This window comes from Didymosphaeria variabile (assembly GCF_027946475.1).
Source record: "Didymosphaeria variabile strain IMI 356815 chromosome Unknown scaffold_2, whole genome shotgun sequence".
Lineage (NCBI taxonomy): Eukaryota > Fungi > Ascomycota > Dothideomycetes > Pleosporales > Didymosphaeriaceae > Didymosphaeria > Didymosphaeria variabile.
Window position 1 is genome coordinate 4,488,235 of NW_026611621.1, and position 27,618 is coordinate 4,515,852.

The 27,618-nt window shown below is 51.9% G+C and overlaps 9 protein-coding genes across 9 annotated transcripts; 4 read left to right on the top strand and 5 right to left on the bottom strand.

Moving 5' to 3' along the window:
* Positions 1-361: 361 nt before the first annotated feature.
* N0V89_003201 (uncharacterized protein) lies at positions 362-3,139 on the bottom strand (the record flags this gene model as incomplete). The annotated part of the gene is made up of 3 exons (XM_056212003.1): positions 362-1,915; positions 1,963-2,147; positions 2,194-3,139. The coding sequence occupies 3 exons, from the start codon at positions 3,137-3,139 to the stop codon at positions 362-364; spliced, it is 2,685 nt and encodes an 894-aa protein (XP_056075476.1).
* Positions 3,140-4,299: 1,160 nt separating this feature from the next.
* Positions 4,300-5,467, bottom strand: N0V89_003202 (uncharacterized protein; the record flags this gene model as incomplete). The annotated part of the gene is made up of 2 exons (XM_056212004.1): positions 4,300-5,009; positions 5,059-5,467. 2 exons carry the CDS (start codon positions 5,465-5,467, stop codon positions 4,300-4,302), a joined length of 1,119 nt encoding a protein of 372 aa, XP_056075477.1.
* Positions 5,468-7,635: 2,168 nt separating this feature from the next.
* On the top strand, positions 7,636-8,812 carry N0V89_003203 (uncharacterized protein; the record flags this gene model as incomplete). The annotated part of the gene is made up of 3 exons (XM_056212005.1): positions 7,636-7,649; positions 7,712-8,059; positions 8,107-8,812. 3 exons carry the CDS (start codon positions 7,636-7,638, stop codon positions 8,810-8,812), a joined length of 1,068 nt encoding a protein of 355 aa, XP_056075478.1.
* Positions 8,813-9,469: 657 nt separating this feature from the next.
* On the top strand, positions 9,470-11,200 carry N0V89_003204 (uncharacterized protein; the record flags this gene model as incomplete). Its single annotated transcript, XM_056212006.1, has 2 exons — positions 9,470-10,338; positions 10,390-11,200. 2 exons carry the CDS (start codon positions 9,470-9,472, stop codon positions 11,198-11,200), a joined length of 1,680 nt encoding a protein of 559 aa, XP_056075479.1.
* A 1,278-nt stretch (positions 11,201-12,478) lies between these two features.
* Positions 12,479-14,409, top strand: N0V89_003205 (uncharacterized protein; the record flags this gene model as incomplete). The annotated part of the gene is made up of 3 exons (XM_056212007.1): positions 12,479-13,282; positions 13,334-13,496; positions 13,544-14,409. 3 exons carry the CDS (start codon positions 12,479-12,481, stop codon positions 14,407-14,409), a joined length of 1,833 nt encoding a protein of 610 aa, XP_056075480.1.
* A 714-nt stretch (positions 14,410-15,123) lies between these two features.
* Positions 15,124-18,310, bottom strand: N0V89_003206 (uncharacterized protein; the record flags this gene model as incomplete). Its single annotated transcript, XM_056212008.1, has 2 exons — positions 15,124-15,585; positions 15,650-18,310. The coding sequence occupies 2 exons, from the start codon at positions 18,308-18,310 to the stop codon at positions 15,124-15,126; spliced, it is 3,123 nt and encodes a 1,040-aa protein (XP_056075481.1).
* Positions 18,311-20,375: 2,065 nt separating this feature from the next.
* Positions 20,376-21,383, top strand: N0V89_003207 (uncharacterized protein; the record flags this gene model as incomplete). Its single annotated transcript, XM_056212009.1, has 1 exon — positions 20,376-21,383. The coding sequence occupies one exon, from the start codon at positions 20,376-20,378 to the stop codon at positions 21,381-21,383; it is 1,008 nt and encodes a 335-aa protein (XP_056075482.1).
* A 562-nt stretch (positions 21,384-21,945) lies between these two features.
* N0V89_003208 (uncharacterized protein) lies at positions 21,946-24,656 on the bottom strand (the record flags this gene model as incomplete). Its single annotated transcript, XM_056212010.1, has 4 exons — positions 21,946-22,867; positions 22,915-23,114; positions 23,165-23,538; positions 23,591-24,656. The coding sequence occupies 4 exons, from the start codon at positions 24,654-24,656 to the stop codon at positions 21,946-21,948; spliced, it is 2,562 nt and encodes an 853-aa protein (XP_056075483.1).
* A 634-nt stretch (positions 24,657-25,290) lies between these two features.
* On the bottom strand, positions 25,291-27,351 carry ERF2 (Eukaryotic peptide chain release factor GTP-binding subunit; the record flags this gene model as incomplete). The annotated part of the gene is made up of 3 exons (XM_056212011.1): positions 25,291-26,094; positions 26,145-26,253; positions 26,306-27,351. The coding sequence occupies 3 exons, from the start codon at positions 27,349-27,351 to the stop codon at positions 25,291-25,293; spliced, it is 1,959 nt and encodes a 652-aa protein (XP_056075484.1).
* Positions 27,352-27,618: the final 267 nt, after the last annotated feature.

Here is a 27,618-nt window from a genome sequence, read left to right on the forward strand (position 1 = left end):
CTTCAACAGTGCGCCGAAATTTACCGTTGTTTTTCACTCTCACAGGGGAAAGATGTACTATCGGTGTTTGTTTTCTACGATTGAGATGGTATTGGATGATTGTAATGGTAGCATAACATGATTTCGTTTGTCGCCCACTGCAGCGTGGACTAGATGATTACTGGATGTATAGCCTCCAGGATAATTACCGCACCACACGATACCCCCTAGATATTTCCATATGCAAATCCCACAATCCAAGCCCCGGAGACAGGCTTGAATTCCCAAATCTGCCATCCATATGATCCTTGCAAAACGCCCTTAACGCCGAAGAGAAAGCAGTAAGGAATAGAGCAATGTCTGCTACATCGCCAAGACAGCTCTAGTCATCCGCCTCAACTTTCATCTTCTTCTGCGCTGGCTCGCCCTCCTTACTATGGTTCGTAGATAGCTCAACCTGCTCTGTGAGCAGCGCTTCGTCGCTGAACTTGGCGCGAACAACCTCAACCATAGTCTCCAGCTCCGGAATACGCTTCAATATATCTTCGCGTAGCTGGCGGTCCGCATCTGTCAGTTTGTAGTCCAGGGGTGCGCGGTCACTGATGTGCTCGTCGAAGGCCTCAATATTCTTCATGACTTCAACGAGGAATTCGTCGAAGGCGCCTCTGAGGTCCTTCTTCGACTGCCGTGTGACGGCGTGCTCGATTCTGTCGATGAGGGTTCGGCCGTGCTCGTCAGGGTTGCTCATTAGGTCGTGCATCTTGATCTTCTGCGCGGCGAACCGATGCGGAAACTTGCCCTGGGACCAGGTATCGATGTCGTAGACGCGCTTGTAGTATTCCACGTTGAGTTTTGCGTTCATACAGCGGACGTCCGTCTCAGTGGTGGCGTACTGGTGGGTGGCTTTCACCGCGTCATAGAAATTCTCATACAATTCGACATTCCAGACCTTCTTCTGGCACCCCTCCCACTGTTTGATGGCGTCGTCGCGGAGTTTCGGAGGGAGAGATGATGTCTCGATGCACTTCTGAATGTCTTGGCAAACTGAATCAATAGTCTCGTCGAGATCTTGTGCAAGCGTCTCAACTGCGCCGTCCATTCGGTCCTTCCAATCATTCATGTCTTCAAGGATCACGTTGCCCTGGTCTTCGTTCCAGTTGTACCTACCGGTCGGATTCTCGGTATTCTTATACTTCGCAGCTCCAGACCAGCCAATGCCCTTTCGCATCAGACAAGCTCGGTAAGTGTTCCACTGCGAGCCGTATCCCCACCCATCCACAATTCGCAGAAGCTCTTTCATGCGCGCTTGCTTCTCGCCTTCATCATCAAAAACCCTTTCGATGATGTATTCGATGAACTCGTTGAACATGCGCGCGAATCGCTCGCGAATATCGGCAACTACCTCGGCGAAGCGAGCGCGCAATAGAGCATAGCCTTCGTCTTTCTTTTCTACGTCGGCAATACCCCGACACTTGTTTAGAAGATCGTCCATCTTGTCGAAGGCATGGTCTTTGTAGATTTTGAGATTCGGTTCAGCACAGAGCTGTAGCAGGTATTGTCGAACGCCAGGTACACCTGTCTCTTTGGGGGACATCAGGGGCTGTTTCAAGCGACCCTGTTTCATCCACTCAATGTACATGGAAGCGGAGATAGAGAAGACTGAGATAGGGTTTGGATCCACATCTTTGAACTTTGCTTTCATCTCCTCCGCTACGTCTGCAGCACGATGTTCGATGAACGCGAGCTTTGCGATGTTTTCTAGATGAGCCTGGTAAGCCTGGCGATCATCGTACTCTGCGTCGGCAGCTTCATCGTCCTCCGGTAATCCCGCCATCGTGTTTGCATTCGAATCTAGGTGGTTTCGAATGGTAACGAATGGTTCGGCCATGTGTGTTGTTATGACATTTTCCACTGAATTGGTGTCCAAGAGGTATTCCTAAAATCAATGAGTTTCATGCGAGGCGACAAAGGATGAATTCTTACATCTTTCTTCGTCAGAATCAGGATCGTCGCTTTTGCCCCATGAGCCTTGATAGACTGTCTGATGTACCTGTGTACATTGGCATCGGTAGTTACCCGGTCTGCCCTAGCGAAAATCATTTCGTAACCAGCCTTACGTCGAAACGTATTTGTAGCTGCTGTGCGTATTTGGTTCTCATCGTTCAAGCCTATATGTGTTAGCGAATCGTCGCACCGAGAGACTGGGGACATTACCAGGCAGGTCGCGAAGATTGACACCGTGCTTTGCCAGAAGAGACCAGAGAAGAATATCCAGGCTTTGCACAATAGGCCATAATGACGGCATAGAAGGGCACCGGGCCATGTACTTTTCCACCTCTTCCATCAAGATCTTGATCGTCTGGTCCTTGAACACTATCGTTCGCTCCTCGGTCGTTGACCAATGCGAACTCGTTTCGTCGATGCGTCTATGGGCCATCGCCATTGTGGCATTCAGAAGGTTTTGGCCCTTGATGTTGTCGGCCGTGAGAAGAGTATTCAGCTGGGATGCGGCTTCACGATCATACTTCGCATTGTGCAGCACGTTGAAAAAGGCTCCAGCATCTTTAGCTACACGCTGATCTTCGAAATACGTTTCTTCATCCACATTGCCGGAGAAGTGGAAATGGTAATAGCGATCGATGTGCTCTTGGATACTCTCGGTCAACTCTTCGTCACTCATGAACTTGATCTTCGCATCAAAGCTGTCGGCAAATTCGGGAGCATCTGGCTTGTAACAGAATCTGATAGCCGAAGCCGTACATGCGCCGCCGCTGGCAGATGTCGTCGACAACCTCGGCCTGTGCTGCAAGGCATTGATAGCAAGGCTCTTTCCCGTACCTTGCTCTCCCACGACGGCGACATCTAATGTCTCCGGGACAATGACGGTTTGCAGACGACGAGCGAGTGATTGTACGGCTGCGAGTTGCTTGTCTTGTGGCCTTGCTCCTGAAAGAGTCTCGAGTACTGCTGCTGAGATCTTGTTAAACCCCTTGTCAATGGCTTTGCGATCCAACCGAAAGAACTTGTGGCCAGGCAGAGGCTCAGAGAAGGGGTTGTAGACATTGCCATGGCTTCGTTTTGAGCGCCTCGTGCTTTGCGGTGTTTCCTTGTGCTTCTCCCTCCATTCTTCGAAAGTTGGAATTGACGGTGGGCTGGTCATTGTGCGCCTGTGCTGTTGTCAGTCGTGATCCACCAATATCCATGCCATGCTTACAAGAGAGCAACCAATGGTAGCGTATATCAAGACTTGATTAGGCAGAGAACCCAATAAGCGCTTGTCGCGCCGGTGGAAACTGGTTGGGCACGAAAGTGGGAGATCGTGTGACGAGAGAATGGCAGAGAAGATACCTATTGAAGAGTGTGGTTGTTTGGAAGAGATTAGCGTCCGGATGCGGGGCTTCTTAAAGGGCAGCCCACTGTCCGGCAGCAAGGTGAGAGAAGGGAACAGAGACCCAACTAAGTGAGATCGACCAGCAGAGCTCCGCAACCCATCCACAAGTAACCTGCGGTAAAGGCAGCTTGCGACATACAAGCGCCCACAAGCAGATAACGCATCTCAACACCGGGCCACGGTAGTAAGTGTACCGAAAGAACCGCTCGAGCAATGCTCCAAGTCCCAGATGAGGACCTCACAGCTGTGACCTATTCCATCCAGTCCGAGCTGTCAAGCATGTCATCCAAGCATACCTCAATCCTCGCCACGAAACTCAAGTGTCGACAGGTCAAGCTCAAGTGTCATACAACGGCTACATTCCGTTCCGAAGCGGTATTGAAGGCGAGTAAGTGCAAAGAGGATTGAAATGATGAAGCAGTTTGAATGTTCAGATTCATATTAACCGTTGATGGACGCGCCACGTGGATATGGCACATTAATTCCCAGTCATACTACCTAAGTAATCCACCCTGTCCCTGGTATTCCCATCGTAACTCTGGATTTCGTAATTCATACAGTCGTTAGAGGCATTCCGTGCCGATCCGGTTTGGATGGCGATGCTCCCAATGCATGTCTCATTAAGGTCTGGACCTTCTAGATACACGTGTGCAATATACGCAGGCGTGTAGTTGTAGGAAGACATTGACAAGGGCAGCAATCTTGCCTCCCACAATAAGACCTCTCGGAAGTTGTTGGAGTGAATCCTTGCGGTGAAAGGTACACATAGGCGCGTCGACAGTCTCGCGGTAGTCGCGTTGTCTTGACTGTGCCTGATCATTCCAGCTCTTTGTCCGGGTCCTTCCTGTTCGGGTTCATGTTCGTGTGAAGAAGGGTGGCATGTTTGGAAAGTGGGATATTCTGTAGTTGCAATGACGTGCATTGAGCCTTCAACCAGGGTTCGTCAATTTGCGTACCGCATCAGCGTAGAGAAGATCCGTTGCAGAACCTCTGTCCCTGCCCTCTAGTCGCGGGTCGAGCAACGTTGTGCATGGCTGTACCTCGGCGGAGAAGTAGCTATCGTCGGCCGATAGGCTGGTATTGCGCTTCTGTGCTTGCGCCCAGGTGCTGTCCGTTGGGGAATACGACGCCCTCAGGCCTGATTTCTCCAGGTCTTGTACCCACTTTGGGTACGTATGCATCGACGAGCTAAATGCCGGAGTAAAGCGAGTTATGTCCCAAACCGTTTTCGTAGGATCCAGGAAATCGTTTGTGTTGCCGAGAGTCAAGGCATTTGCTCGGGCGTGGACCGTTGATACGTCTACCAGCTTGTTCAGGATCGCCAGCTCCAGCTTCAGCTTTACGCAGTATATCAAGCCCTTAATGGTTTGCTGAGCGACGTGCAGGCCGGAAAATTCCAGAGCTAGGAGCGCAATGTCGAGAGCGATGATGATGACGTTGATAGAGAAGAGCTGCCACATGGTGTGGTGGGAACGCTTGCGATCAGAAGTTTGGATGATGTCGAGGGCTTTCCAGATGTATATGCCGGACAATAGGACTTCCTGTAGAAAGAAGACGCACATTTGAATGCGCTCGATAACATTGTAGGCTTCGCTAAAAGCTTTTGTGGCGCTGCCAAAGCGGGAGCCATAAACCACGACTATGCGCCCGTTAGTTCAAGATCGTTTGTGATGGAGCTTCGCACGTACTAGCCGTGAGTCCATGGAAAGTACACCCGTTGAAGATGATGGTCCATTTGATCAGCTGTAACAGACGCTTGTGACCGTTGCCGAACACGAGCCACAGCCGACTGTAAAGGACGACTGACTGGCCAGTCACCATCAACGCCCAACCGAACGTGTCGATAGCGGTGCCCAGAGACAAGTAGCTAAGCTCGAAGTATTCGATCATGAACCCCAAGACGTATGGAATGACACCGAAACTGGCCAGGGCGAGCGACCAGAAGTAGAGTCCACGGTAGGCATGGAAGGTGGTAAGGATAAGCAGCTCAAGTTCCAGCGCGTTGTAGAGAGCCAAAGCGGAGCAGATAACCACAGCGAGTGCTTCGGCGTTCCATGATTCAAAGTGATTCCTGCTCATGCCACTGTCGTTCCCCATTGCTGCGGTTACCGAGGTTTACAGTTGCATCCTGATAGTAGCGGTCACGAGGTCGGCCGCCCTAGAAGCTGTAGGGGTACAGAAGGGCCAGATTGTTTGTCGACAAAGCCAGGGTCGCAGTCGCTAGAGAAGAGGAGGAGTTAAAGTGAGATGCAGGATGATCAGGGCAGGAAAGGACCCACCTCGAGTCCGAGCAGCTGGACTGGCAGGGTGCTGCTGAAGAGGACGCAGCTGTCACCCATGTCGAAAGTGACCCGGGTCCACGGAGCGCGGTGAAGGATTGCGGAAGCTGGGGACGTCCGTGCATGGTGGTCAATCGAGGTAGTGTGCATCCTTCGAGTGAAATTGCGGTGGCAGCCAGCCGTCTATGGACGGCACAAGCGACACGCGTGCCGTCTGGTCTCGTGGGACAACAGCTGCGAATGGGCCAGTGTCAACGCCGCGATTTGCTGACGGTCGAGGCGTGTCGGCGACAAGGCGATCACGCGTCCCCGAGCTGTCGTTGGGCGCATGAGGGAGAATCCTGCGACGCGAATCTTGCCCAGAGAGCTGCCAGCAACGGGACATGGCAGCCACAACGAGAGCCCCTGGGCCAGTTGCTAGCTGGCGGGTAAATTAACGAGGAAGACGGCTGGTGTGGCACAGAAGGCTGGTGAAGACGCAGGGCGCGGGCGCACATGGTGGCCGTTATGGCGGGGCTCGCGTCTAGCGTCGCGCCTTCCTCCTCGCCGCCGTTGTTGACTGTTGACTGCACATGCATCGAAACCGGGAACCTTGGACCGTCACGCACATGTGGCATGCCACAGCAGAAGACACGCATCACAGAGTCACCCCGACTATCGATTTGCGCGTCACTCCAGAAGCCTGCCAGCAGTACTACCCACACCGCCACAAGTCGCCCTCGACTCAGCCAGCTTGCCCGAGGACTCGGCGAGCCGCCCTCGTCTCTGCGGGCAACGGTGCTGGCCCGCGCTCAAACAGGGCTCGTGTCAACACCATGGCGTCGATCCTCCGCTTCATTGTGCGTGTCGGGCGCATCGCCATCTCACAGCATCCTTCTGTGTTCGGACGTGGCGCTTGTGGCCTCCCGGCAGTGCAACGCGCCGTTATACCATTTCTCCACCATTCACCCCACACCCAACTGGTCATGCTCTTATGGCCGCTCCGTCGCGACTCTTAGCAACTGCAACGGACATGCAGCTTGCTTCCCTCACCATCTCGCGCGATCGCAGGTAGCGCATGTACTCATCAGTACCGAATTAGACAGTTTACGGGGGCTTCCAAGACCAATATCTCTGAACACGAAAGAACGGACGCCGCCTTACTATTTGTGCGAGCTTGTCATCCAGCTGTGCGTCTTGCCACCCCAACCATGGGGCCTGGCCTTCTCTTTCCCCCTCGTTGGGCAGCTGACAGGAACAACTTCCCGTTCACCCTCCCTCCAAGTTCAACCAGTCAATGTTTTGTAAGAGAACATGCCGAAGCGAAGTCAGACCACCAAAGCATTGCGAATCGTGGGTTGCGGTGCACGTACATGAAGCCTTGATGGAGGCAATAATTTCCACGCATTGACTTCCAACTTGTTGCCTGGTGAGCACGACAAGTATCCGTGCAGAGACTGCCAGAGCATGGAGACCGTTGCACCATGGCTCGCGCTTGCGTTCGGCGTTTAATGAGCACGCTCTACACCACCGAAAACAAGTAGCCTAGTGTGGCACTGCCAGCATGGAGCACCGACAAAACGCAATTCTGGAATCCCAAGACCCCAAGTTCAACGTAAAAGCAATGTGACAAATGAGGGCCTGCATCGTCTCCCTATCAGGTCAACCAAATCGGTCATCGACGTGGATCATATCCTCGAGGCCGTCACGTAGCGTTCGTGATGCAAATTATGTATGTCTTTCGAATCATACAAAACACGTTAGCGACCAACGGGCCTAATTAGCTCGCATGTTTAATGAGTAAATCGCAGGACACGATCTTTGGACCGTTCATGCGCAGTCAGTCGCGTGTTGATTGTAGTTCCATCAGTAATTCAACAGCAGTTCCACTGTCAATCTCACGTGTAATTTAAGGTGGGCGACCCACAGAAGACTATCATTTGAGGTAGGTATCTACACGAAAGCCATGCTCGCTTGCTCTCTCGGCCCCGGGGTGCCCCGCCCCACATGTACTCCAAGCGGTAACGTCATGATTGTCTCAGCGAGCGTGAGTCTACCAGAACTTCGAACAATACCGGCTCAGCGTCTTCATCTACGAGCTTCTGGAATACGAACTCACCATGCATTTGCACGTAGTCTTTGCCGCTCTAATTGGCGTTGCACAATGCCGCAACAAGCAGCAACCCATCGTCTTGCACCCGCTGGGAATTGATCAGCCACCAATTGGTTTCGGGACATGGAACCTGAAGGAGAATCCGGACAACACCACTAATGCTGTTGCATTTGCAATTGAGAAGGGCTATAGGCAGATTGATTGCGCCGCAGCATATGGCAATGAGGAAGCTGTCGGGAAAGGCATACACAAGGGATTAGAGCAAGCAGGCCTTAACAGAGAGGATATATGGGTAACAAGCAAATTATGGAACGACCAGTGAGTCCCAACAGACCTATCTCAAAGTATCCTCTAACTTTACAAAGCCATGCGCCCGACCGCGTGGAAGCCGGTCTCAACCAAACCCTCAAAGACCTCAACCTCTCCTACCTGGACCTCTACCTCATGCACTGGCCCGTCGGCAAAGGACCAAAAGACAAGAAGTATCACGAAGACTACGTCGAGACGTGGCAAGCCATGGCCAAGCTTCTCAGTTCCGGTCGAGTCCGCCGCATCGGCGTCTCCAACTTCTCTCCTGCGCAACTAAAAGAGCTGGTAAAGCATAGCATCAAGGGCGACTCCCCCCTTCCCGCTGTGCACCAGATGGAACTCCATCCGTACCTCCCCCAGGCGAAGTGGATCTACGCTCACAAAGCCCACGGTATTGCCATTACTGCGTACTCACCGCTAGGAAACATGAACCCTACGTACGGTGACCGGTCGCGCCGCGAGGTGACTACGCAATCTAAGGCTCCGCTGCTGCTGGAGCACGAGACTATCAAGAGCATCGCGGAGAAGCGGGATTGTACGCCTGCGCAGGTCGTGCTCAAGTGGGGCATGAATCGCGGGACTAGCGTCATCCCGAAGAGTAAGCATGAGAGCCACATTGAGGAGAACCTTGATGCGACGAAGTGCGAGCTTGGGACAGACGACTTGGCGGATATTGATGCGATAGGAGAGGAGCCGATCAGGTTCAACAATCCGGGCAAGGGGTGGGGCGTGCATCTGTTTGAGGGGTTGGACGACGCGTGAATCCTACGGACGGTTGCTGAAGTCTCAAGGGAAGGCAACGTACATACGGAGATGAACATTCTGAGGTTGGTGTTCTTGGGAAGATTTCCCTATGAGGAATCGTGCCGGTAACTCGTCGGCTCGGTTCTTGGCAGGGTTTGGAAGAACAAAGAAGTGCTGTAGTGCCTTGAAGTGCCTTGCATGCACATACATAAACCTACCGACATTAATTTGGTGTGCCCTGGTAATAAGCATCGTTCTTATGCCGTCAGACAAGAGCACTTCAAGGCCATCTCTCCAAAGTCCCTAGAAGTAGCAGTTGCGAAGGATTTAATCTCGTCATAGCGTGCTACGAAATTGGCCAATCAGAGCGCGACCGCCCTTTCGACATGCAGGGCGTAGAGCTAGCCGTTAGTATTTTTCAAGAACCGAAATCTTTAGCCCGCTCGCATTTAATGTAAGATGTAAGACGTTTATCGAGAGGAAGTACTTGGGGATTGAGATTTGCTTTGCTTCGGCCAGAGTGGTGATCGATTGATTCAGCATATCCGCCATAAACCAGCCATCGCCAACACTCGTAGACACAAAAGAAGAGGGGAAAAAAAAGAAAAGAAAGCAAACCAACCGTCGCTGCCAAATCCACCGAAGCTCACAAAAGCGACCCAAAAGTTGCCCAAGATGAGCGCAACAGAAACCATCGCCCTCTCCAGCGTAGCCCCAAAAGCTCCAGAGCCCATCCCCCACCCATTCGACACACCAGGAAACCCGCCTTCCTCGTCCCCATCCTCATCAAGCACCCGTCTCAGCATCCCTTCCACTCCTCCAAACCACGAGCAAAACATCGCACTTGCCCAGTCTGCAAAGTCCAAACTGTCTACACCACGGCTAGTCCTTACTATCTTCGTGCCTTCCCTCATCGGCTTCTGGGCCTCTTTCACAAATGGAATCATCACCGTCGGACTACCCGTTATCGCGCGCTCGATCAGTCTCGAGCGCGCGCTGTATCTCTGGCCGCAGAGCGTGTATGGTCTGACTTCTGGCGCCGTCCTGCTTATCGCTGGGAGCGTTGCAGACATCGTAGGCGCACGGAGCGTCGAACTACTCGGCGTCTTCCTCCTAGGTGCCATGACGCTGGCGTGTGGTCTGTCTCAAACGGGCATCCAGCTCGTTGTTTTCCGCGCGATTCAAGGCGTTGCCCTGGCGATGCACTTGCCTGCGTCGGTGTCTATCATCACGGCTGCGGTGCCAGCGGGGAGGGCGCGGAACTTGGGGTTTGCCTGTCTGGGGATGAGTCAGCCGCTGGGATTCTCTGTTGGGCTGGTGTTGAGTGGGATTATGATTGAGAAAGCGGGATGGCGATCGGGGTTTTACTTGAGTGGTGGGGCGACGCTTGTTGCTGCTATGGCTGCGTACTGGGCATTGCCGAAGGTCAATACTGCGGTTGTTGCTGGGGGACGATCTACCTGGGAGCGGTTGAGGAAAGATGTCGATTGGGTTGGAGGTATCATTGCGAGTGGAGGATTGGCTATCTTGGCTTACGTGCTTGCGTGAGTACTTCCAAAAGCTTCAAATTGTCCCACAATACTGACCTCCATCAGCGTCCTGAGCGCCGATCTATCCACCATCCGATCCGCACAAACAGCCTCCCTCCTCGCCATCAGCCTCGTCCTCCTCCTAGCCTTCCCAGTCTGGATGCACTTCCAAACCCGCGCCGGGCGACCCGCTCTCATCCCCAACAGCCTCTGGAAAAACACCCCCTTCACCTCAACCTGCATCATGGTCGCCCTCTCCTACGGCGTCATGAACTCGGGCGAAATCTTCTCAAGCTTGTACTTCCAGGAGGTGCAAAACGCGTCTATACTAGCGACATCGCTGTACCTGCTGCCCAACCTCATGACAGGCGTGTGCATCAACCTCACTGTTGGGTTGGTCGTGCACCGCGTTCCTGCTCGCTGGCTTGTCTCCGGCTCAGCTGTCATCTGCGCGTGTTCGCCGCTTATGATGGCGCTTGTTAATCCAGACTGGAGTTACTGGTATCTGGAGTTCTGGGCACAGGTCTTTGCGCCTTTCAGCGGAGATGTGCTTTTCACCGTTGGCCTGATCATCGTCTCGGATAGCTTCCCCGAGAAGACGCAGGCGCTCGCCGGTGCAGTCTTCAACACAGTCGCACAGTTCGGAATGAGTCTGGGTGTCGGTGTATGCCAGGTCGTTGCACTCGGTGTCATGGATAGCAGCAGTGGCGGAGGCCAAGCTGGGAAGGAGGGAGAAGCTTTTGAAGAGAACGCCGGGCAGGTGTTGAAGGGCTACAGGGCGAGTTTCTGGACTATGTTTGGGTATATGCTGGTTTGTGTTGTGATTGCTGTGGTTGGGTTGAGGAAGGCGGGGAAGGTGGGGTTGAAGAGGGAGTAGGAGGGTGCATATGCCTTGGAATGAAGTCGTAGCGTGGAATTTGTTAATATAGACACACATAGATACATAGACGAGAAAAGTAAGAAGCAGGTCAAGACCTAAGATCACCATTATAAATCGCGAGATTTCCCAAATATCTCAGGAATTCCCGTGAAATGGTTGATATCAAAATGTGCTTCTCGTTGGCGAGTCAACAGTAGGACTGTAGGACAGGATATTTCTAGGGTGAAGGATACATATACACTCCAAAACTTTCCCAGCACTCACATTACAACGTCTTTGACTTTTTGCCTACATCAAAAAGTTAGCCGATTGCAAAAGTTCCTCCCCTACCTTTTTATAACTCTGTGTCGATATCTCTATTCATCCGTTAGGTTCTATGATATATTCACTCTATAGTTAGCTCGATTTCGTTGAACAGCAGAACTTGGTAGTGGTAGGCGTTTAGGTAGGGCACTAAGCTATCAAAAAAGGCGTACTAACTTGGTAAACTTATTGTGCATTGCAAAAGTTTGCCTCCACCCTTCCACGGTACTAGGCGTATACTATAGGAGGCTGCCCCTAGGCTAGAATCTGTTAAATCTGTATTTCTAGGCCCGGTAGGCGTTAGGATAGGGCACCAAGCTATCAAAGTTAGCTTACCAAAGTGATAAGGCAAATCATTAACATCCTATAGTATACAGGATGGCTGACAGTATGTGAATCATTGCCAGTACCGTGGAAGGGTGGAGGCAGAACTTTTGCAAGGTTTGCAAGGCACCGATATAGTAAAGTATACATATTATGGAATCGAAAAAGAACAGTGGGTAAAGAACTGTTGGCAAAGCACCGACAATGACTCAAGCATAAGTACGCCGTAACCTTCAGCTCTGATTATCCGAACGGGTACCGTAACCGAACTTGAACGGTAAGACATCGTATCCCCATGTAGCCTCTGAACTATATGTAATGAAGAACGCTAAGTCATAGACTTGACACAACATCAACATTAGCTGCCTTTCGTACCCCCAAAAGTTACCGCTGCGTCGCGCAATTAGCGTTGCAGCGGTCTTTTCGAAGGTCCGAGGAGTGCAATGATCTAGCCGTTTCGAGTCGTACCTACCAGACCCACGATGAATCCTTCGTAAGATATTGTCCTACCAGGAATTACCCTGAGCATCCACTTTCGAACTCTATCAGGCATTTGTTCGCCGGGGCGGTGAGGAGAAATCCTGCAGATCTCCACGTTTATAAGGCCCAGCCATGGTTTGAGGCATTTGTGGACGATACGCTTCCACTATGCTACCGTTAACAGCTGTCGTTGCCATTCTGGAACTCGCAGCATCATCTTTCGCTGCAGATGCAGATCCCATTGTCAAAGTCGCGTTCGGGGAAACCACAGTTTCATACCGCGGCAAGACCGCCGCGTCAATCGAGCATTTTCAAAACATCAAGTACGGCCACGACACTTCAGGATCGCGCCGCTTCGCGCCTCCAACCCCCTACATCCCTGACAGCGGTGAAATCGATGCCACGCTTCCCGGACCGGCATGCGCGCAGATGCGCGACGCAGTGCCGCCCTTCTTCTCAGAAACGCCGGACATCAGCGAAGACTGCTTGAATCTTCGAATCACCCGGCCGGCGGGGACTAAAGAGGGGGATAAACTCCCTGTCGTTGTGTGGGTTGCTGGCGGAGGCGTTGTAAAAGGCAATGCAAACGATCCGCACTTCGACCCGGAGAAGTTACTCACGTTAGGTGTGGAGATTGGAAAACCTGTTATTTGGGTGTCGTTCGAATATCGTCTTACTATTTTTGGGTTTGCGCGATTGCCCTCGCTTAAGGAGGATGGGAGCTTGAATAATGGGATGAGGGATCAGAGAGAGGCGATGCAGTGGGTTAAAGACCATGTTGAAGCTTTTGGGGGGGATCCCGAGAGGATCACGGCGTATGGATTGAGTGCTGGGGGGACGATGACGAGCTTGCAGCTTGTGAGTTATGGCGGGGAGAAGGGCGTGCCGTTTACGCAGGCGTGGGTTATGTCGGGGCCGCCGGGGACAGCGGTCAATATGAGTAGTGAGGCTACAGAGACGCACACGAGGGCTGTTGCTGAGAAGCTTGACTGCGCGCGAGAGGATGACAGGGAGGTGTTGTAGTGTTTGAGGGATGTTTTGATGGAAGATCTGCTCAGCACGGCGGTGGACTATTCGAAGCAGAACTTTCCGCCTGCTGGGCTGTTCACGTTCATTCCATCGGTGGATGGTGACTATTTCCCTGACAGACAGTCGGTTCTCTACAAAGCGGGAAGGTTTGTCAAAGGTGACTCATTTCCCGCTCAAGCTACCTCCCAAGCTTATAAAAATCAGGTATTCCCATGGTCTTCGGCTGGACTCAAGACGATGGCGCTACGAACGCCGGCCCAGCCCATCTGATCACCGTCGAAGAAGACATGATTGCGCCCATCGCACGCTTTGCTCCCCTCCTTGAGCCCTCAGACTTCACCGAGTTGTTCTCGCACTACCCCGCAGCCGACTTCAAAGTCGATGTCGCCAATTACGAAGCGCGGAAAGAAGACACCGACCCCTCCGTATCCGTCCACTTCTTCCGCGTTGCACGCATCATGCGCGATCTCTTCTTCACCTGCTCCTCCATCGATCTTGCTTTCGAGATGACACGTCAAACGAGGCTCGAAAAGAAAGACTGGAACGGGGTGAGGCTTTACGATCTCAATCAGACGATGTTGACGCCGTTGTTGAAAATGGGCGGAATGCCCTATGCTGGTGCTATTCACGGCTCTGACTCGAATTACATTTTCAACGGGCATTTTCTGGAGCTACCTGTGGAAGAAAAGGACAAGAAATTGTCGCGGGAGTTCAGCACTGCATTTATCAATTTTGCTTACATTGGCAATCCAAACTCTGGAGGTGCTCCAGAAGAAGAGTGGGTTCCTGCATTCGGAGATATGATGAACTCTGAACCGAGCGATGAGCCACAGGAGATTAGCATTGAGGTCATTGGTGGTCCTTACGGCTCTGGTCCAATTACTTTGAAATCCGATCTTTCCGTTGCCCAGGAAGTAGAGACGCTCGAGCAGCAGGTCATGAACGATGGAACGGAATACGCGGCGATGCACTCGCCTACTTTACAGATCAAGAGAGCTCAACTGGAAAAGGAGAAGCTGTTTGAGAGATGCGCGTATATCAACACTCTTGCCGAGAAGCTGGGGCATTGATTCGGTGCGCAGCGTATGTCAACAAAGATATCTAGAGATCGTGTGCATTTAGCATTTGACAGAGGACATCATCAAAAGGGAAACGCGGGTTAAAGAGCGACTGTTGTATTGAAAGAGAGACTACAGCTAGTGAAACGGTCAAACCATATAACGCCAGGACATGAATATGAAATAGTGTAACACAAATACTCGCCATGAACTAAGCCTCGTGAATCCAAGCATAGCAGAGGAGCTAATGAAAACAAGGGAAGCCAGATGGGGGTTTGGAAGGGGAAGTGGCACAAGGATACATCTGTAGCCACCGACCTGGGACGAACTGTGTAGATTTAAGAAACGCAAAGATAACACAAGAGAAAAGATAATTTGAAAACGTAATTTGACCCAGTCGAAGAAACCACCGGCGCATTGCAGAACGACCGTAGGAAAACGAGTGTACAGGTAGAAGCCATTGCGCACGTAGAGCATGGTCTTTAATGAGAGAAGGAGAGGGCAGAACAAGAAAAGATTGATAAAGAGATACGAAAGAAAACCGGCAAATCCAGTGCTAGGAAAAGAATGAAAGAGAAGGTGTTACCGGAAAATGAAAAATCTGAAACCAAGTTGAACGAAGCCGCGATTGCTGGGGAATGTGTATAATGGCCCAGAAGCTCTTAATAAAATGCTTGGATGCTTGCATGATAGAAGCTGGGTCGTACGGGTCGGCTAATGGGCTGCTCAGAGGTAGAACATCTGATTCGATAGGTTTCTCTTCCATGGAGACTCAACAATGGAGTTGATGATTCCGATCTCTGCTTTCTCATGTTGCTCAACCTCTGTATCCTCTGTGTCTCCTTTCTTTTCTCCGTTGATACTTTCATTTTTGGGTGATTCATCTCCAGGGTCATTTTGGGTACTTCCTTGGTCTGCGACTTCTTCGTCGCTTACAACGGCACCAGCGTGTCCTCTCGAGTAAATCTGATTCTCAATGATTTGTTTTATTGCCCGGTCCGTTATGTACCCGTCTTTCCGTTCCTTGTAAGAAGTTGGTCCAAGGATAGACGGGACGAGACTAGCTGAGTCCGTTGCGTAGAAGTGAAAGTAGTCAAAGACGCGTCTGGCTAGTTTCTGTGCGAAATGGATGGGTAGGGCGATCGAAACCTCGGCACCGAGCTGATTCCTTTGGTTGAGGCGCTTGACCTGCCTTGTGTTAGTCATGATTTGAGGTAAGAGCCCATGAAGCTTGCTGCTATAAGATACTTACCAGGCCCCTTAATAACCGTGTCGGAATCTCCAAATCGTCTCCTTCAATTGAATACCAATATTTTGGCTTGCTGGTCTGCTCGATAGCGAAACCAGATGAGACGACTAGTTGATCGGTTGGTACAACAAAGCTATTGTTAGTGACCACAATATAAGTCAACTTGATGGGCTTTGGATCAAAGTAGTCTTCAAATGCTTCTTTGATATCGGCTTTCTCTTTTTCAATCACCCCACTTTCTAAGTTGGGGTCAAGGCCATGTCGAAAGAAAATGACTGAAGGGCTCGGGTCACTTGAGTTCAACAGTCTCTCTCGGATCATTGACTTCAGGCCCAGAATACGGGACTGCATGGAGTGCTTAATACCAGGCTTGTCGCCTCCGTACCCTCGGCGCTGCGTGGTCTCTCTCACTGTCGGTTGCACACGAGCAGCTCCCAAATAGTGCACAGTGTTGTTATCTGTCGCGACAACTGCTGCAACAGAAGGACAGCTTACTCCAGCTATGGAGCCGGGGTGTGAAACATGGGCACCAAAGATCATAGCATTGCCGACAGAATCTGCGTGCGAGATAGCCTTGCCTGCTTCTTTGGCAATGTCTCGCATTTGTGTTGAAAGTGCTTCCAAGGGCTCAGTTTCGAGTGCCGACTTGTAATTAGTTCCACCAAGCATGAGATTGATCTTCCGAAGCAAACCCTTCGGAAAGTACGAGTGCTTAGCGTAGGTTTTCCTCTCTATTGGAACATTCGTATGAAAAGATCTCTCAAGGTCTTGCTTAGAGATACAGACAGCTATGCAGCCCATAATCTGTTCTGCGTATCTGTGAACCTCTGCCCTAATTTGGTCCACAGCACCTTTCGTACGTCCGGAATGATCTACAACGACAATGAGGACGTCGTTAGCTTCCTCAGAATTCATAAAACGTTCAAGTAACAAAGGCTTCTCCACCTCAATGAGCGTCGTTTTCGGTTTGGAAAATTTGATGGCAGAGCTCTCAGAGCCAGTCGCCTGATGTAATCCTCGAGCAACAAACGTGAGAAAACTCTCGCTTTCTGCCGTGTCAGCGCTATTTGAAGGAATGTAAATCAAACGAGCTTGGACTGGTTCGCTCTCTAATCGTTCAGGGCTCTTAGATTCCGCTTCTGAACTCTTAGGGGTAGGTCGTGTGTGAACTTTTGCCGGACTAACAAAGTTGAGAGGGCCTCGCTTGAATATGGGGAGTCGTTCCTGCGCCTGTCCTTTTAGATGTGGGTTCTCTTCCTCGTCTATTGCAGCGAAGCTGTCGTTCTGGTGTTGATTCAAGTCTGCAAAATTCAGGGAAGCCATCTTTACGAAGTCCGTCAAGTGACCAGTGTTTCGCAAAGCCTGCCCTTTAATAACCTCCAAGAACTCCAATGGAATCCACGTATCGTGACGCACCTTGACAAGAGGTAGGTTAGGATACTTCAACTTTGAATTCTTGAAGGTTTCAAAGTAGGCAGCGACTGAAATCGGCTTTTCCTCCGTGTCCTCAGATATCGAGAAAGTACCGTCTGCCTTTGCTCGTTGTGGTAGAAACCTAGACACCTCGACAGAGCTTCTTATGTCCTGTATCCTGTAGGTGGCAACCTTTTGGGTAGTACTCTGATCTTGCTTGCTACTTTGGTACTCTACCTCGACTGGTGTATCCGGTCGCGCTAAGTTGTATATCGGTTGGACAGGCGTGCGGCCGAACGTTGCAATGGAAGGTGTTTTCCTCAGAGTACGACTCACTGAGAGCCGCTGAGACGTCCTTGGGGCTGTTTGAATAATACCATTCGGCTTATCGGTGTCCGAATAAGTATTCTTCTGAGGGTCCAGATATCTGACTTCCAGACCAACCAAGACGCCTTTGATGAGCGAGAGTTGTTCAGCGGAAATGGAACCCAAGACATTGTTTCCTAGATATTCAAAAAGAAGGTCAGGAGCTTCTATGGACTTATCGAGACAGAGAGCTAGGTCAAGTTTCAAGTGGAGTTCCTTCGCATCCAAGTTGAGCACTGGCTCAGCATGTGTGCGAACGGAACAGTATTGTGCGAGGCCCTTCGTTTTCAGAACGGGATCAATAGAGCCTAGGCTCTTGTCTAGAATCCAGTCTTTATTAGCCGGGTTGGTGCCATTGACCCAGTCTTTGCGTTTATTGACCCGGGTACAAACAAACGTGTCTAAGCAGCGGGCGTAAAGTTTCCGCTCCATGTCATCAGTGGCGTTTGGCGACACGATGCGTGCTCCTGACTTGAACCGGCAATATATGGCACGGTACTGGAGCTCTCCTGTGAGATCTCGCCGGGCTTCCTTGTCATGGAGCTTAACCCCACTATTGTGATGTTCTAGAGAGTTCTGTACCCACGTCTCAAGGTCACCTTTAGTTTGACACGGGATGATAAGATAGTCAATTGGGCCTTTGTTGTCTTTATTGTAGAAAGGACTTGGGTTGAGCTGGTTTCTTTTGGCGTTATGGTTGACCGCATAGGGAAAAAAGAAATTCTTCGTCTTGAGGAAATCGCCAATCGCGGAACACCTTAGTTTACGGCTGAGGCACTGCTCATCATCCGAATCCATTGTTTCGATCTCGGTAACATAAAAGGTGGGAAGGTTGTCTAAGCTGAAGATGAGAGACCCTAGTGAGGTCTTCGAACCAGAAGGCATTGTGTAGGCTACGAATTTGCGAACTTGGCTGATGTAGCTGCTTAATTATGTCTTCAGGACCAGTATGATATGGATTTGGGGGACGAACAACAGCGAAGCGAACTAGCCTATATAGCTAGCGAGTCCTAGAAGTTTGCCATGTGCATACGATCGGTCTGCATCATGCGGACCATACCCCTTTTGCGGTATTTACCGGCGGTCCATGGAAACTTAGTCACCTTCGGCTTGCTCTACTACATCCTGCTTGTGAACTGCAATTGTGGAGAGATCACGGGGCAGTGCAAAGCTTCATTTACGCTTACTAAATGGGCAGCTGACCCCCTAGCAAAACCATTAGCAAAGTCAGAGAATGGGAACAAGAAGCTTGCGGTATGGACACGTTCAAAATTATGGATCATGGGAGTGGAAACCCCCACAAATTTAACAGCAAACCTGGGTCTGATGACTCGCGATACCTCCGAATAGAAAGCAAACTCAATGTCGTCTAGGGTGGGGTCAAGACCAGTCAGAGAAGTTTGTGCCCATAGAAAATCACTTGTAGAAATCTGGGTGGTTCTCACTCCCTATCCAGAACGCTTCACCGTAATATTACCACAACAGGCTTCAAATCAAATTGCTTCATAAGCGAAGTCTTGACCGTAAAGGCATAGACTCTTCTGGAGATCCCCTCGCCCAACGGGTGCACAGGTAGACACGCGTTAAAAAGGATTATCTTTACCGCCTGATCGGGGCGTTGCGTACTGGGGCCTTTAACGAAGTTTGCCAAAGTGATGATGCGCAGTTGGAAGCCCGCTTCGATTGGCTCACAAATTGATACTGCCGAGCGACTGGTTATGCGTAAGGTCGGTAGATGGATAGACCCTTTACTTCGTTGTCGTACTGCTAGAGAAGATGAGGGGTGAAAAAGATGGTGCTAATATGGTTTTGATGACGAGAAGATACGGCGGTATTTCAGATCGCTTGGTGACTTGATGTATACTGGGAGTTCGTTAATTATCCAAGCATTGTATACATCGAAGGTTCCCCTTAGGCGTATATTCGGACGGTTCCATTCGACTACGTCCGGTGCTGCAGCATTCCATAGCTCGGAAATGCTACTTAACGCAACCCTGTTTCGTGCTGAGTGTGTTCAGCAGTTTATATTGAGTGTTCCGGATGGAATCAAGTCCTACATCCAGCTCTTTCATGACCCGTAAGGACATCCTTGCGTAAGACCTTGATAGGGGGCGTTGGTACTACTCCACGAAATAGAAGTCCGGTCCCACTGTCCAGTCCGAAGCTTTGCAGAAGTATCCGAAAGAAGGTCCATGATGGAATGTCCCAAAGAGCTACTTCGAAGTTGAAATTGCGTCATCATTCGCAACAACGATGCCAGTGGCACTGCGAGTCGTCGCTGCAGAAGATTGTTGAGCCAGCTTGGGGTGAAAGACATTATCCGCCTATTTTGAACGGACCGGCACTTTCGACGGGCGTAGTTGCCAGAAATTTGTCCATGAGTAGAGGGCGATAAGAAGTCAATCGCTCGCAGAGGGTCGCTGATTCTGATCGTGCTGTGACGGACGTTGCGGATGTTTATAGGTGACTGCCGGTACGTTGTGGTAGGCTAGGGGAGGGGCAGCGTTGGCGCCTTCCGCACCGCCGATGCGAAATACTTTCCACTCAGAAATGCATTTTTAACTCTGTCTATCAAGCTTTTAATTGATAATATCTGAGATGTTGAAAAAAATCGCAAGCGTTACATTGCAGTCCATCTGGGATTAAGGCGCGATGTTGAAGGCCCCATCGTTCGCGAAGTGTGCGTATCGGTAGTACAGTACAGAGCCGGCAACCAAAAGAAACATGACAGCGTGGGGCTTTTCGGGACATTTTCCAGTTCGATACCAGTCTTAAGATCTTGGTCTTCCAGCAAGGCCATAATCAACACCACACCTGCATCTTGACGCGAAGCTACTGAAAAAGTGGGGTCCCTAACAGACCCTTGTTCTCGTCTCGAGCCATACTAAAGGCTCAACACCAAGAACCAAAACCACAATAATCCCACTCACTTCTTTCCAGAAGCACAAAAATGTCTACCCCACTCCTCCTCGAGGATTTCCTGAAGCAGAAATTGCCCAGCTCAGACCGGATCCACCTCCGCACATCCGTCCTCCCCACCCTCCTCAACTCAATCACAAGTGTCGCGCAATGCCTGCGCGACTCCCAGGACATACAAGCAGCAGGTAGCCAAAACACATCCGGCGACCACCAACTCAACGTCGACCTCGCCACCAATGATATCATTCATGCCGCAATCCGCACCTGCCCCTCCATCATCTCCGCCTCCAGCGAAGAAGATGAAGGCGAGAACGCCGTGCAGCACAACAGCAACATTTCTCCTCACGACTCCACGCAAGAACAGTACTCCGTAGCTTTCGATCCTCTGGACGGCAGTTCCATTATCCCCGCAAATTGGAGCGTCGGCACCATCATCGGGATCTGGGACAGCTCCACGGCGCTCAACCAGCGCGCTTCGTCGAAGCAAGTGGCTGCGATCCTAGGCGTGCTTGGTCCGCGGACTACAGCTATTGTCGCAATCCGGCTTCCCTCCTCCCCTGATTCTCCACTATGCTTCGAAGTCGGGCTGTCAAGCTCCACGCAGGACATCCTCGTCATCCGCGAAAATGTGCAGTTTAAGAGCGCTGAAGAAGTTAAGACGCGCTACTTCGCGCCCGCGAACCTGCGCGCTGCGGCACAGGATGCAGCGTATAAGAAGCTGATTGAACATTTTATCGAGAAGGAGTATACGCTTCGGTACTCGGGTGGGCTGGTGCCCGATGTGTATCATGCGTTTGTGAAGGGGCATGGGGTATACGTGTCGCCTGTGACGGCGAAGAGTAAAGCGAAGCTACGCGTGCTGTATGAAGTTGCTCCTATTGCGCTGATTGTGGAGTGTGCGGGGGGACGGGCTGTTGATCCTGCTACGGGGCGAGATATATTGGAGAAGGAGGTAAGAGATGTGGACGATAGGAGTGGGCTGGTTTGTGGGACGAGGGAAGAGGTAGATATGGTGGTGAGGATGTTGAGAGGGCAGTGAGAGTGGGCTGCAAGGGATGAAATGGGGTTTGGGACATAAAAGGTGCACGGTGACAGATAGATTGGTAGATGGGCTGCTTCAACGCAACATAGACTCAGTATTGCATGCTGCAGGTAGAAAGAAGATTAAAACACATTAGTCTTGTTTTGATTACCATCTGTCTCTCGTCCCGGGGTACGCACTGTAAGAAGAACACACGATCATTGCTTGCACGAGGAACACCCTACCTAAACCAACCCAACCTAACTCACCTATCGTTACAAGCTTCGTTCCTTCTTGTTGCCTAACCTCGTCCATCCCCAAATTCCAAAAGCTTAGATAACACCTTACACCCCCTGAATGATGCCCCACCAAGAAGAAGGCCACAAACAAACGTCAGGACACCGCTATGCTCCGTACCATTGCAACGCCCATGTCCCATTATACAAATACTGTTGCCGGTGTGTCGAAGTGTCAGAGCGATGAAGCTCCAATCGCAGAGCCCAGGCCTCGAAAGTGGAAAGAAGTGGCCGGAGAGTGCTAATAGTTGTTGAATATTGTCGAAATAGATAGTGACGGTTTTTCAAGCCTTGGTCTCGAACATGCCACGCGAGTTTCGAACGCGACCTCGAGGAAGCTTGGCGATGCCCGCGCCAGTTTTGTGGATGCCGCGCGGAGCAGGCGCAGAGCCCCTCTTCTTGCCTTTGAACTTGGACTTGACTATAGTCTTGCCGTACTCTGCATCGACATCACTATCGGGAACTTCCTCTTCTTCACTGTCCGAATCTAGCTCTGACTCTGAATCGGGAACGAGAGTGCGCTGACCCAACTTGCCCGCTTTACCAAGCTTGAGCGGCTTGATGACCTTCTTGTTCTGCGCCGCCTTCTTGTTAGCACTACGAAGGGAAGCTGGAGTGATGTTTGGCGATTCGTCCTCAGAAGAAGACTCTGGAGTGGCACTACGACGTCGCGGCAGAAGAAGAGCCGCTTTGCCCGGCATCTTCTTGACAGGCTTCAGGGCCCCTGGCTTTTGCCCCGTCTTCGCGACTGTCACCTTCCGCTTAAGGTTGATCACAGTTTTCTTTGACGTGCGAACCGTGGGTTTAGCCGCAGTGGAAGCCTTATGAAGCAGCCGACCTCGCTTAGAGGTAGCAAGAGCCTTCTGTCGCTGCATAGCACGGCTCTCACGAGATGCAATCTGCGCGGCATGGGCCTCGGCCTCCCTCATGGCTCGCTCGCGCGCTGCCTCGTTCTGAGCCAATGCATTTCGGGCCTTGGTCATGGCGGAAGTGACCACCATGCGCTTCTTTGGAGAGTTCGGGGCGCTCGCAGAGCCTCGACCACCTCCAAATACATCTTGCAGCTTGCGCTTGGCTCCAGCAAGGAGAGCTGAAGGCAGCGACCGCTCCTCGTGATTGGCGGGTTTCTTGGGCTTGGGGCCTAGAACACCACGGCATGACTTGGTACCGCAACGGCACTCCTGGATATTCTTCAGCGAGAATGGACTGCAAGATATCAGCTTTATTGTGACGTGGTAATCTGTGCCACTTACTCAAAGTTGTAATCGTAGGTCAATTCCTCTCCTGTCGTGATCCCACGAGAGCCAGCGAACAGGGCCATGCGCGGTTCTCCACCCACTGTCCATTTGATCATCTCGCAGTTGGGTTCGCAAGAATGGTTCACGAAGCGCGCAATAGTCCCGCGTGTCGCATCGATGATCATCTTGTTGTCGAAGCTCATAAGATAGTAACACTGCGGGCCGTTAGAGACATCTTCCAAATCTGATATATGGGTAGACACACCTTATCCTTCTTGTAGACCTGCTTCATGCGCCGCTCGCATTCATCTTGGGTGATGATCTCGCCAGCGTATTCGACGATGATTTGGTGGGGCTCGAAACACCTCATGGCCCGAACACCGTAGCCCTTGCCTTCGGTCTCCATGACCTCGACACCATAATCATAGCCATTGCCCTTCGCGCGTTTCTTCAACTGCGCAAATGGACGGTTGTTGCACTGCTCAGGCGTGAGCGGGCAGTTAGTCTCATCGCACTCATATGCCATGATGCGATTGTGGCATGTCTCCCCACAGCCATCTTCGGGGTCGCAGAAACACTGCGACGCATCGCCATGTTTCTCACGCTTCCACAGCGCAGATGCATCGCCAATGAAGCGATCTTCGAGGAATCAGCTCAAATGTTCAAGTGTGAAGTACAAAGCAGAACTTACTCTTGTTTAGTTTGACCCAACCATCAACCTTGACCTTCTTCGGGAGAGGGTTGTAAACGTCGTAAGGCAGCTTGAAGGGCTTGTAGATAACTCGTGGGTTGCTTTCTAGCTGTATCTGGGTGGCGAATAGAGGAAGTGGTAGGACCTTGCTTTCCTTAGCCCTGCGCGCCTCCCTTCGCGCTCGGTTGCGTTTCTCGGTAAAGCGGGCGTCGAAACCGCGTTCCTGACCAACATAGAGGCCTTGCTTGAGCCACTGCTTGGATTTTGGTTTGAAGTACTCTGGCTCTTTTTCTTCCTCCTCTTCCTCTTCGTCCTCATCCTCATCCTCCGAGGTGTCCTCTTTAAATTGGGACGGTCGCGACGCGCCAGACCGGAAGGATGAACGCAACCGCGAGTCCGAGGCGCTACGCTTGAGCGTCTTTTGCACAAAATCCTTCCCAACTGAAATAGTATTCGCCACTGCCTCGCCTGCACCACTCAAGTTGGCCAGGGCTGCGCGTCGCAGGTCGGTGCCCAATCGTGTTGAGGTTCGCCGCTGCGCCGCCTGTGCAGCCTCTGAGGCGAGCTGCTGCTCGGCCGGGTCTTCGAGCTCAGCAGATTCCGATTTGGTCCTGCGCTTGCCGATATGTTTCTTTGGAGGTGTGGGTTTGGTCTTGACCATCTCTTGAATGTCGCCGTGCACAACATTTTCATGATGTTTCTCCAAATACTTCGTAGGCGTGTGAATAGCGGTACCTGCCAGTATCTGTACGTTATACGTGACGACCGATTTGCGCGAGTTCCGCATCGCCCGTCGTGGCGCACTGTCGGAAGCCTCAGGTGCTGACTGCGGCGCCATGGGCGATGCTGCGACTGCACGTGGAGTAGACACCTCCTCGCGCGTCTCTATGACTTCCATCTTGCTTGTCTCGGACAATATGCTTGCCTCATCGCCGAGACTCGTAGGCGGCGTGGAGGTTGGAGGCGACGCGGTCGAGGTGCGCGAGTCGAGCGCCTTCCCCACGTGCGCAGTGACGAGAGAATGGAGAGAAGCGGTCGACGAGGGTGAGGTGTTTCGTTCCGCCATGCTACTCGCGTGCGACGTGTGTCGGGCGGAGGTGGTGGAGGGTCAGGCGCGTGAAGTGATGCGTGGAGGAGATCCGCCGGTCGAGCCAGGATCCAGGCACGCCCGACAACACTTCGACAGTGTGGCGCGTCGGGGCAAGCAGCGACGCTCAGAGGAGCCTGAACTGTTTGTCTGGACGATGCACCGCGAATTGGGCGTGTCAGTGCCCTGCAGCGATATCCCGTCTGCAAGACGGAAGTTGTGGAGCAGCTTGGGGAGATGTGCTCATGTTGTTTAAACCACGCTAGCAGTCATCCTGGCCCAACCAATAGTGGGCTCTATTCCTAATCTGCTTGTACGACCGCCCTCGTATCCCACTCTCATAATGGCGAAATCACTCATGGGCTACGTGTAGAAATGGTTCAGTGTTCCAGTTCTCATGATTCATGCGGTGTCAGCTATCTACAGTCCAGTGTTCTTCCGACACTTCCCATCCCTTTCTTTCCGTCCCTACCCCTGCAAATCCCACATTCAAGCAAACACTGACTGTTTGCCGTTGCTACGTACATACATGGAGACATTAAATAAGTGATTATGATTATGTATAGCTTGAAGCTCGTATTGGCTAGTATTGCAGCCTTAATACAATAACTACCTACAGTGGGTGCGGGCCAGCATCGTTACGCGGCGCTCTGCTAGCCGGGCCCTGGAAACCCTGTGCCGTAGTACGGACATCATGCATCTCCAGGCCGCCACCTTGCTGCTCAGCTGTCAGAGGCGCTGTCCGTTTACCCCTGCGTGGACCAAATCTCTGATCACCTTCCTCATACTTGCGCTTGAAATGCAGATAAGTCGGTGGCTTTGGTCGCTGCAAGACCGCAATCATGTTTTTGAGGATGTTGCCCTGTGTGAACGGCCGGTGTCGGTCTTTCTTGATGAACTTGTGCGAGTTCAAATACTCGCGTGTGGTCTCCCCTCTACCCATCAGAAAAAGGTGATACAGACCTAAACTCAACGGATAAGGAGTGGCGAGAACTGCATAAATGCACATTGCAAAAGGAACACGCCATTTATCAATCGCAGTCCCGAATGACGTGCGGTTCTGAGTACGCCACTCTAAGATGTGAACCAAGCTTGCTGCTAGTAAGAAGACTCCAAGAAGAGTTGCAGAAGTGACAAAGGTGAAGAAGTAGCGGTAATTTCGTCGGCCGATGCAGTTGTTCAGCCAGACGCAGTGATGATCCTGAGTCTCCACGCAATTGTCGCAGACCCGGCAGTGATGGGCACGTGGCGGTCGCCAGATATTGCAGCTCTTGCAATACTTGGTTGGGACCTCCATAGCGGCGTTGGCGCCAGTGGTCGACACGACCATCGTCCACTCCGTTGTGGGAGGGCCAACGCTAAGTGGGTCGTCATTAGGATTAGGTGGAGGAAATGGATGCAGGTTGCGAGGAAGTATCTAAGGCGGTCAGCGATAAGATGCAGAGTGTGGTGCATTGATTAACCTACCCCTGGATCCGACGCGGTGGCATGAATGAAGGAGGAAATGCAAACCAAAAACAGATAAGCAAAGATGATGGGTATCGAAGGGGAAACATGAAGCCATAGCCACGGTGCACTACGATCATATTAGTTTCGACTTATGATTAGGAGATGAGGAAAATACGCACGAAAAGCCCAGAAAGAGGGCAGAAGGTACAACGATAAAAGTTCCAGTCGCAATATTCACTGGTCGGTCGCGAGTGTTCTGTAAACGTCCCCCCCAACAGAAAGCGGTATTGCCTGAGAAGTACTGATAGTTCTTGCCCAGCTCGTTCTTCACTGTCTCTTTCGTAGGATCTTTCCGCGACATTCTTGGCGAAGATTCGGCCGAAGCAAGTTTCTCGTGGCCTGTCTGCGGGCGCATCTGCGAGCGACCTTCACGACTTCCAGAGAGCCCGAAACTGGCGCTGAAAGAACGTGGCGATCTACTTGGGGTCGGGAGCTTGCCAGAGTCGGCCTTGAGGGATTTGGAAAGATCAAGATGCTGAGGCTTAGGTCGATGCAGCGGCGTGATGCTCTCGCCGCGACTCCGCACCGTTTCTGCGCCGGTAGGAGTGGTGTTTGCGGTAGTGCGATCGGGGAGGTCTCGGTCGGTTATATCGGTGCCGCGCGACGGTGGAGGTTGCTGGTCATGATCGTGGGAGTGGGAGAGGCCGAGAGGGTGCTGGGTGCGCTCTGTCTTATTGGAGCCAATGCTCTGGCGGTAGGGGTTTCCTCCGACCTCGCTCGTGCCTTCCGAGTACAGCGAGCTGTGGCCGAGAAGCGACGTTGGGCGCTGGTTGCGCTGCTGCTGCAGGCGCTGAGAGCTCATCGGGCGGAAGAAGCCATGCGCGGCCAGCGGGACGTGAGTTCTGCTTGCGGCTGTCGTGGGCCTGCTCTGCGCTCCCATGCTTCCAGCGACACTCGCTGTCCCTGCGCTCATCTGCATGCCTGCTCCGCCTCGCCGCGACGGCGGTTCCCGGGACCATCTTCGATTACTCCCAGTTTGTGAAATCGCAATGGATGAAGGTCGCGACGGCGGGAGTCCGGCCTCTCCGGAAGGGCCTGTCATGCCCAAGACGCGGCTGCCGGTGGAGTTGCGGTTCTGCGATGCGGGTGAGGGTGCGCCGAATGTCGTCTGCTCGTCGTCGGCGTTCGCAGATTCGCGAGTGGCTTGGTCATCTTGTGCGACCATGGCGGGATTCGAGTATGTATGTGAAGCGGGTGGCTCCCCACTTGTCGTCATAACGAAGGTGAGGCGGAGGGAGTCTCAGCAAAGTTCTTTTGAGCAGCAGTGGCATGACAACCGGCGATTAAGGGGACATCCCAGGTGTTTCGAAACTTTAAGACGTTGACTCAGGTGGGAATGAAGCGCCGAAAAGCAAGCACCTGCAGAAGCGAACGGCAAATATCAAGTTTGGGTTAAAGGAGCGCGAGAAGGAGACGCGGCGGCGCGCGTGTG